At 40.1% G+C, this 10,621-nt stretch overlaps 1 protein-coding gene across 1 annotated transcript in view; it reads right to left on the minus strand.

The window, feature by feature from the left end:
* Window positions 1-284: 284 nt before the first annotated feature.
* Window positions 285-10,621, minus strand: part of LOC108792405 (rotatin-like) — a gene marked incomplete at its 3' end in the record, with an annotated part of 117,168 nt that continues 106,831 nt past the window's right edge. Inside the window, exons 32-33 of the mRNA XM_018563179.1 lie at window positions 6,998-7,156; window positions 285-362 (exon numbers count right to left, since the gene is read on the minus strand). Coding sequence (XP_018418681.1) covers window positions 285-362; window positions 6,998-7,156 — 237 coding nt within the window. The remainder of the gene's footprint in view (window positions 363-6,997; window positions 7,157-10,621) is intronic.

The following is a 10,621-nucleotide window of genomic DNA, read 5'->3' on the forward strand; positions in this document are numbered from 1 at the left end:
ATATAAAAAGGTGTCAGAATAAAGTAGTGCAGCTGAATCCGCCTGTTTCTAGTTTAGGTCAGAAATGTAAAACTAACTCAATACAATTGTTGCTATGGGCAACAACCCTATCTTTATAATATCCTTGTTTTGATAAATCTGACGCATGTGCTTCAGACAGTGCTGCATTGGTAGATTCTATTCTGCATGCCGACAGGTAACAGGCTTATGTTTGAAAAGTATTTTGTGATTTTTTGAAAAATGCAAATATATATGTACATAAAAAAAATCAAAGATTTACAAACCTGAAGAGTAGACTCACAAGCATCTTCTGCATTTTTTGACATTGGGATAACAAGCATGTTTTGAAGAATGAAGGCAGCCTAGAAAAAAACAACAAGATTTCAACATTGCCATCTAGCTGAATCTGTCATCAGTTGCAACCAAGCACGCCAATGTACTGCTACTCTGAGACAAGCATATACTCAACCTCTGTTAAACCAGTGTATGACAGTTTGTAAATAGACTACATTTTATTCAAAGGGAAAAAAAAATCAGACTAGATGGGTAAGAGGGCACTCCCCCGTAATATTATACTCTCTAATTAGAAACAATGACGAACGCCATTAAAAACTATTCTGCAGATAAAGAAGTTAACAGTATGACATGTGAACATTTCATTAAAATGAAAGTTTGAGTCATATAAATACATTTCAATACCATCTTACCAATTAATAGAGGATAAGAGCAAAGATTTCATTTTCTAGAACTTCAACACTGGCCATACACCTTGCAATTCAGATGTGCAAGCTCTATTCAAAAATATGTGGCAGAAGCCCTACCTTACCAATCCACTTAATGTTTGTATCTAGTTAAGTAGGCTTTCATACTACATAATTGTTGGTAGAGCTAAGGAAGATTATTCAATCAGATTGCAAGGTTTATGGACATCTTAAAGAAGAACTCCTGGGAAAAAAACAGTATTAACCTACGCAGTGGGGCTACCACTGCACTGCATGAGGTGAGTGGTTTTCACTCACCTCATAGTTCTAGCCGACCTGTGACAATGAGACTGTCACAGGTCGGCTCAGTAGATCGGGAGGTGAGCGAACACATACCGGCGTTCGCTCACCTCTCGATCCTGTCACGGCTCTCTGCCGTGACAGGAGAGGGGCTGGATTCCCCCCTCCCCGCTCTGATCCGCCAGCGCTGACTGGCGGAATGGACAGGGGAGGGTACAGCTGGCTCTGCCTCTAGATAGGCAGAGCCAGCTATCAGTCACGCAGCTTGGCGGATCCCGGCACAATTGTCGGGATCCGCTTCAGCTGCGGCGCCTCAGTATACCGCAAGCAGCAGCTCGCGGTATACTGCGGCGTCTTAGTATACCGTGAGGTACAGCTCGCGGTATACTGAGCCTAGGGTGACGGGAGGACGCTAGTTTGTGTCCTCCCGTTACCCTAAGGAGAACTATCGGGAAAAGCCTTAACCCCATAGTTCTCCTTTAAGTGCTCAATTGCATCCGAGTGCTAAAAAAAAGAGAAGTTATACTCACCCAACTGCTGAGCCGACTCCTTGCTTCTCCAGTCACTAAAGCGTGTCTTCTCCTCCGCTGCACTGGTCGAATGTTTCTCAGCATCCTCACATCTACTTAAACACTTGTATAGATGACACAATGATTCTTAGACGGCTGTAGAGGAGGGAGAGAGAGGCTCTAGGGACTGGTCTAAGAACAAACTGGCTGAAATGATTGGGTGAGTATAACTTTTTTATTTTGTTTTAGCTCCTAGACACAAACGAGCAGTTTAGCCCCACTGTTAAGAGTTAATAAAGTTTTTCCCTGGAGTTTTACTTTATAAGTGACCACACACATTAAGCCCTCATTCACACCAGAAAAGGCCAGCACGTTAGCTCCGTGCTGCATGCACGGTCGTATCGGGCAGCTCCCGGGAAGGACAGGTGCTGTGTGTGATTAGTACGCAGCCCCCTTGGTTCTCTATGGGAGTAGGCGACCATGCGCTGCCCTACGCTCACCCACCCTGCACGTCTGTGCGGGTGTCCGTACTCGTATGCTGACAGAATGGATCCTGTCTGTGTCCGAGCCGCGTACTCCCATAGAGAACCAAGGGGGCTGCGTACTAATCACACACAGCACCTGTCCTTCCCGGGAGCTGCTCGATATGGCCGTGCACGCAGCACGGAGGTGTACGTGCAGGCCTTTTATAGTGTGAATGAGGGCTAAACGTTTCTAGCGCATCTACTGCACAGGGGGAAAAAAAAAATGAACTAAGATCACCCACCACCAACACTTTAGTTCTTATTACAGTAATGATAAAATATGTTGGTGGTAGGTCATTCTTGAAATCGAAAGTTAGTTGAAAATGGTTAAATTTGCCTGAAAAGTACTGATTTATGTTAGTCAAACACTATGCAATTTTAGATCTGCTTTCAGTTACAAGCGCCTCCTAGTTTCAGAGACCAGATGATCAAAAATGGAGTGCAAAGCAATGGAAATCATCTCAATGACACTCGCTGATGTTCATGGCCTCCCTTAGAAAATATTTGGAGATAGTTTGTAATCACACAGCAAAGTATCTTGGTAAACTAAGAGCTGCATATATTAGGTGTCAAATGTTAGTTTTTTCATAATGAAGAAATCTTCCGGCACTGCCCACAAACCTGTCATAGGACCTATGCAAATAGTAACATTCTCACAGTCTCTATTTGAACACTTATAGATACCCCAAACACGATAGAGCCTTGGCCAGCTGAAAGGTTGCTCAGGCCTCAAGCATTGCACTACTTACTGTATACACTGACAGACTGTTGTGCTCAGTTTTTATACTCTGAGATATCAACAAGTTTGCTTTAAATTATGCATTTAATAAAATTATCATTATAATTTTTAATTTTGTTTACTACAGCTAGTATTAGCAACACAATCCTGTAATTCCCTACACAGCGGAAAGAGGCAACAACGAAAGCTAATCAGATTCGACGGTACTATACGACGCTTTCAATGTAACACCGTAAAATGAGGAGTAGGACAAGAAAAGTTAGAATGGAATACATAGTAATTACATCATTAGTGTGGTGAAACTTCTTCAATGACTAATTGGCATCCCAGGGAAGGGTCAGATACAAGCAGTGCAGAAAAGTGAAGCTGTCAACCCAGTCCTGTCTAGTAGGAATTAGAACACTAGATGAACAGAACTGCAAATCATTTGACAGGCAAGATTGTTCTCTATATATTTTAACTGCGAAGTTAGCTGTTTGGAGTACATGAAAAGCAGTTGCTTGAGAAAGCTACAAAAGCTGTCAACACATAGCTGCCTATTTGTATGCCTCTTTTATATGCGACTTGGGTACTAGTTACATGGAATTACTATGCGATGACGGCTTCTCAATGAATATACGTGTTCAGTTGGCACTTCCACTTTAGGAAAATGCGTTGAAAAAATTACCTATACAAAATTACCTATAAAAAATTACTATCGCAGCCCACAGGCAATTTGAATCTGATCATTCTGAAACATTCTCAACATGTACATTCACAATCGAAGGCCAATAATCAATCCTAAAGCTTAAAGTGCAGTACCCAAATGGCAAAGGACAATGTCTGTAGTGACAGAATGCAATGACACTGTCACATGGCTGCCCCAAATTAAGTAATGCTTAGCTGACAAGAGACGTAAACCCCATACAGCTTGTGGTACACTACGGCCAAATGGAACAGAGGCTCCTTATGGAATGTAAAAATAAATCTATCTACACAATATATATACAGTATATATATATATGAGATATATTCCGATACTAGTAACGGTACCGATACAGGGCATTTTCACAAGTACCTGCGCTATAATTTTTTTTCTCAGGTAGCTTCATGCTGCCCTGAGGTACCGCGCTTGTTGGGGTCCTCTGGTCAGTCTGCCGGGCAGCTAAGTGAGGACCTTACTGGAGCGCCTCCCAATAGCCCGCCAGAGACGCGGGTGTCAGAAGGGATGGGGCCTGTGCTTGGTGCATGTTGTCAGCACACTGACAGCTGCAGGTGAGGCCAAGAGCCGGTTTAACTGGGGGAAGTGGGACAGAATTGAAGCATGGGACAATTGTAAATGTATTGCTGCAGTGTACTGGAAGTGTGTACTGTATATGTAGTGCATATACAGTACACACTTCCAGTACACTGCAGCAATACATTTACAATTCCCCCCTGCTAATATGAATAGGTTAAATGATCCATAGTACAACCACATATTATGTACTATGGATCATTTTACCTATTCATGTTAGCAGGGAAGAATTATAAATCTATTGCTCCAGTGTAGTGGGAGTACTGTATATGTACAATGGATCATTTAACCTATGCATTTTAGCACGGCAGAATTGTAACTCTCTTACTACAGTGTACTGGAAGTGTGTACTAGGGTAAATGACCCATAGTACACACTTCCAGTACACTGCAGTAAGAGAGTTACAATTCTTCCCTGCTAACACAAATAGTTTAAATGATACCAGAAGCAGATGCATGATCGGATTTGGAGCTTCACTAGAGCTGTAGTGCGGAAGTTGCCTACCCAGGGCCACATTTACCATTTGTTCTGGTTTTACAACTTTGTGAAAGTGCTTTATTGTTCTAAAACAGTCTTTTAAATTAAAGTTCTTCATAATCTGGCCTAAAATCATTAGTCTATGTTGTTTTTAAAGTCACCTGTCCCTTTAAGAAAAAGTATCAGTAATTGGCATCAGCAAGTAAATGAGGGGATGTACTTGGTCTTGAAAAAGTGGTATCGGGATATCTATCCATCTATCTATCATATAGATATATACACACACACACATATATATACACAGGTGAAACTCGAATAATTAGAATATCGTGCAAAAGTTCATTTATTTCACTAATGCAACTTAAAAGGTGAAACAAATATATGATATAGACTCATTACATGCAAAGCAAGATAGTTCAAGCCGTGATTTGTCATAATTGTGATGATTATGGCTTATAGCTCATGAAAACACCAAATTCACAATCTCAGAAAATTAGAATATTGTGAAAATGTGCAATATTCTGGGCTCAAAGTGTCCCACTCTAATCAGCTAATTAAGCCATAACACCTGCAAAGGGTTCCTGAGCCTTTAAATGGTCTCTCAGTCTGGTTCCGTAGGAATCACAATCATGGGAAAGACTGCTGACCTGACAGTTGTGCAGAAAACCATCATTCACACCCTCCATAAGGAGGGAAAGCCTCAAAAGGTAATTGCAAAAGAAGTAGGATTTTCCCAAAGTGCTGTATCAAAGCACATTAATAGAAAGTTATGTGGAAGGGAAAAGTGTGGAAGAAAAAGGTGCACAAGCAGCAGGGATGACCGCAGCCTGGAGAGGATTGTCAGGAAAATGCCATTCAAAAGTGTTGGGGACTTTCACAAGGAGTGGACTGAGGCTGGAGTCAGTGCATCAAGAGCCACCACACACAGACGGATCCTGGACATGGGCTTCAAATACATTTTAAGTTGCATTAGTGAAATAAATGAACTTTTGCACGATATTCTAATTATTCGAGTTTCACCTGTATGTATGTATGTATGTATGTAGATAGATAGATAGATAGATAGATAGATAGAGAGAGAGAGAGAGATACACCAGAGCATAGGAAGATATTGTATTCATGATGGACAGACAGGCAGGCAGACAGATAGATTTGTATCTTAAAGAATGTAGGACAGCTACAAGTTCAGTGATTAACAGTAAAGTGCAAAAATGGAAAGGTTTTAATCCGGTAACAAACCTGTACAGTTATACTGATCTGTCTATTTTAACGGCATGCATTTTCCAATTCTAAATGTCCTTTGGGGCCCAATTAGTGCACTTAGCCATTGGCAGTAGTACACACTGAAAAACTGCAGCCACCGTCCCTCCAGATTTTAATTAAGACTTATGGCTGATTTGGGCCCAAACATGCAGTGATTGGGGCCTGTATGCAGTAGAACGATCAAACTGCCTATCCAAAGAGTCCTATTCAGTGACAGTGTTATTTACATGTCAGTTACATAAATGGCCGTACACAATCTACTGCTTCAAAATTGCTGCAGCTTTATCTCATTATTATCCAGTAAATAAAAGCCCCCATATCATTTCTTTCAATAAAGACACAATCTGCAGCATGTTTTCATTTGCACTGGTACCATTAGTTCTAGGATAACATGTTTTATTATTTGGTATATAGTGATAATAAAATATATATTTTAATGAGTAAATGTTACCATAGATTAAGAGATATTGTTAGCCTTATGTATTCTAATATATATTTAGTTTATGTTATGGATACACACACAGACACACACAGCCTGCCATTGATGAACTCTCCTTTTGAAAATACTGGATTCCTTTCTAGATACTTTTCTCAATCTGAATTACGGACCCAAAACAGGTATTCAGGTCAGAAATCTTGACTTTTATCTGACTTTACTAGCTGTATGCTTGTTGCAGATCAGTGACTCACAGAGGTCAGAGAAATGAAGCAGCCAGGCAACTCGTGTTTGCCAGAGGAAGTCACCAATGGCATTCTCCCCATTTCTCCCAGTACAAGTTTTCATTAAATATTGTCATTTCAAAAATTGTTTTTTTACATTGAAGAAATTAAAAGTGTCAGTCTAAAGAACAGGTCAATTTAGATATAGTTGTGGACTGCCATAATTCCTACCCTCCTATTAACCTAGATTTTGTTTGTGTTTCTACCACCCTTTGTGTATTAGTTCCTCCTGCTAAATTTTTCATAATACAAACTACCTTAAAAAAAAAAAAAGAAAGTGGAGCTCTCTTGTAGAGAATAGTGGAACTCTCTTGTAATGGTCACACCTGGTATGCAGACCCAGATATTCAAGCACTGGGATCTCATCAACAGGTTGGGTCGTTTGACATTTCAAAATTTACAAAATCATTATTTCATGGACTGATCCTTTCAAATCAGATTTGAATATCTTTATAATATAAACCTACTACTAAAGCAATACAACTCACCTCTCTGCGCACCATGCTGCATTCATGCTGCTCAAGAAAGATACTTAGCACTGTTCCCCATAAGCCACCAGAAATGTTTTGACAGCTGTCCGACAAAGTAACACAACCATCTTTAATTGATGTCAAAGCGGACCCAATTCCAAGGCTAGTAAATCTCACCTGAAACAAATATTCAAAAATATACGAAATTAGATACATTTGTAGACAGCCAAAAGTTTTTTAAATGGGCAAACAGTAAAATATACAATTGAAATACATACATGGTCACTGTTTTACCTTCCAATAGATTAGTAACTCTGCTCGTCTAAGTCCTATGTTCCAAGGACCCCCGCCAGATAGGGCAACCAGGTCCTGCATTCCCTGAGACTTGTCAATAAGTCTCAGGGAATAATACACTGCAAATGAGAAACACAGCCTAGACTAACCCCAAACTATCACTGGACAAAAAAAAAGGCAAAGCAGCACAATAAGGTCCTTACTCTGCTCTCTGCTTTCAGGAAAATTTAAGATTTAACTGCTTTTGCCAGCTTTATGTAAAAAAAAAGAATTTAGAGATCCTTGTATGGTTCCATGACTATAAAAACACCTAACTTGCTTGTCCTGTGTGCACAAGCATTTAAGCACCTCAGAAGCTAGCCTCATGGAAGTCAGTCAAAGCAACACAAAAACATATTGCGTTGACTTGCCTCCGAGCCAGGCGCACATGCACAGGTGGTTATACAGAACTTGTTTACAATCTCTAAACTTAAATTTTACAACAAGGGTACATTAACCATTATTATTTACTTACTAAAACACTGTGCCATTAAGCCATAGGACAATTGTACCCACTGCAGTTACATCAAGCCACATGCATTCCCACATAGGAACTGAAATTCATCAAAGCTACATAGCTTCAGTGGAAGGGGTCGAGGTATACAAACCACCCATCCAGCTTTGAAGGAACCTTATCTTCATGTAATATGAAAAACAAATTCCTTAAAATACCATTAAATATCACTACACATAACATTCAAAATGACCTTTAGTAAATATGAAGCTTAATATTTTACTTGATTCTTCTACAATTTAATTGGATAGACCATACCTTTAAGTTCATGAAGCTATTTAATAAAGAGGAATTTAAAAGCAGATGCTCACTGTAGCTGATCCTACTGTGAAAGGTCAGAAACAAGTCAATGACATTTAATTACCAAGTAAATTAAAGATACATTCTATATTCTGTACTGCCTCCTTGTTCTTGCATTCAGTTCCCATGAGCTTTACAGAGAAGAAGAGTACACACATCAGAGACCCATCACATTATTTATTTAAAAACGGAGTAACACAACTGCAGATAACACAGTGAATGTAATGGGCTTAAAAAGAACACACTGGACTTTAGTTAGGCTAAAGATTTTTTTTTATTACATAAAGGTGATAGAATTCTGACATTCACACAATAAAGTGTTCAAATATCTAGGCATATTGAGAACCTTAGGATTTAACTGTTGTCCTCAATTTCAAACACTAAAAGGGATTGCATAATTTTACCTATGAAAAATAAAAAGTCTAAATGAATGATGTAAAGCAATTATGTGCATCCAAATCAAAACAGAGCAGTTCATGAAAACCTATTTGCTTGTTAGCCTTCTTTCATAAATGGATGCACTAATGAAAAAATACAGTTTTAGGTACTGGCAAAATAAAGAAATAAAATTTTAAAGAGTTTTAAAGAGGAGAAGAGGAAGTGTTCTGTAGTCCAACAAAGCAAAACTGGGCAGGCACTGTGTTCTCAGTACAAACAGAAAGCTTAGAGAACAATAGATTTTTGGCAGAACAACACATCATTTTCTGTAAAGAGTGTTTTTAAAGAGACAAAACAAGGGGAAATGTGCATTTTTTACCCATCTATGTTGCTGCACCTCCAACTTTCCTTGTTGACTAATACTTTAATATTATAACTTACTAGCTGTACCGTTGCAGATAAAAGCTAAAGTTGAAGTTATAAATATATTACGATGGGAATGAGGTCTGATGTACCCCAACATAAGTAGGGAGAACGCAGTGTCACTCTCATTTCTCCAAAAAATGCAAGTTAGCAAAAAAAAAAACGTTCAGATTGAAATCTTCTGTGAGTTAGAGTTGACTACTTCAAGAACAGATTGAAACAAAACTAAACAAGTTAGGCCATCAGAAATCCCAACTGAAATATTCCAGGTACAGCATCATAAACAGTACTTAGACTCTGGAAATCCTCTTAACGCAGCAGTGTCATTAAAATATAAAACCATTAGCTGGATGGAGTTGGGAAAAGGTGATTAGCTTGTCCTCTTTAAATAAATGTTGCAAGGAGTTAATACCCATGGGAGACCCAAACACAACTAAGAGAAGTTTAAATAGCTCCTGATAAGAAGGGTTACCCCATAACGGAGAATGAGGCCAGTCCTCATGATTTAACAGCTTATGTACATACCTAAATTATCCCACAGTATTAGATATCAGAAGGGTACCTAGATGAGAACGATTTGCCCCCCTTAAAGGAGAACTATGGGTTTAGGGCTTTTCCCCATAGTTCTCCTAAGGGTAACGGGAGGACACAAACTAGCGTCCTCCCGTCACCCAAAGATCAGTATACCGCGAGCTACAGCTCGCGGTATACTGAGACGCCGCAGCTGGAACGGATCCCGACAATTCTGTCTGGATCCACCCAGCTGCGTGAGTGACAGTTGGCTCTACCTATTTAGAGGCAGAGCCAGCTATACCCGCCCCCTCCCCCGTCCGTTCTGCCAGTCAACGCTGGAGGATCGGACAGGGGAGGGGGGTCCCTGCAGGAAACCGTGAGTGACAGTCACGGCTCTCTGCAGGGATAGATCGAGAAGTGAGCGAGCGCTGGTATGTGTTGGCTCACTTCCCGATCTACTGAGCCGACATGTGACAGTTTCATTGTCACAGGTCAGCTCAGATTATGAGGCTGAGTGAAAATCACTCACCTCATAATTCTCCTTTAACATATTGTTATGTAAGGATTCAAGGGAAGCTACTGTCACAGCATCAGTAGCTGTACAGGCATTGACCTCATCAGGAACTAACCAATCATACAGATACAAGTAGTACAACTGGAAATCAGGGAAAGCCAGTCCAGCCATGGACAGAGAGTTATAACACTCCCAGAGCAACTCTAGGACTTTGATTTTTCCATAAAAAGGATAAACAAATAAAATGAATCTTAAGGAAAAAAGCCAAGGAGACATGAAAGGAGGATACAATGACATTTTAAAATAATTGGGAAGAATCTAAATGCTCTAATCAGAAATAAAGTATCCTTGCCTCTTTGAAGAAAGCCATCATATTTTTAACTCTATTACAATCCTGTCTGATGTGGCAAAACTAGTCATAAACAATTCTAAAATGTCAGGATAGCTACCGTGTTTCCCCGAAAATAAGACAGTGTCTTATTTTTTTTTTCCACAAAATAAGACACTAGGTCTTATGTTCGGGGGATGTCTTATGTGTACCTGGCTGCAGCTGTCCGCTCGTGCGTGCGGATGGGCGTGTGTGCGGGAGGGAGCTGCGGCCACTCTAAGCTGTAATGCCGTCCAGGGAGCTAGACAGGTGGGCGTGCGGGGAGGCGTGCCTGGCGGG

Source organism: Nanorana parkeri, unplaced genomic scaffold (assembly GCF_000935625.1).
Source record: "Nanorana parkeri isolate BGI_ZX_2015 unplaced genomic scaffold, ASM93562v1 scaffold638, whole genome shotgun sequence".
Classification (NCBI taxonomy): Eukaryota; Metazoa; Chordata; class Amphibia; order Anura; family Dicroglossidae; genus Nanorana; species Nanorana parkeri.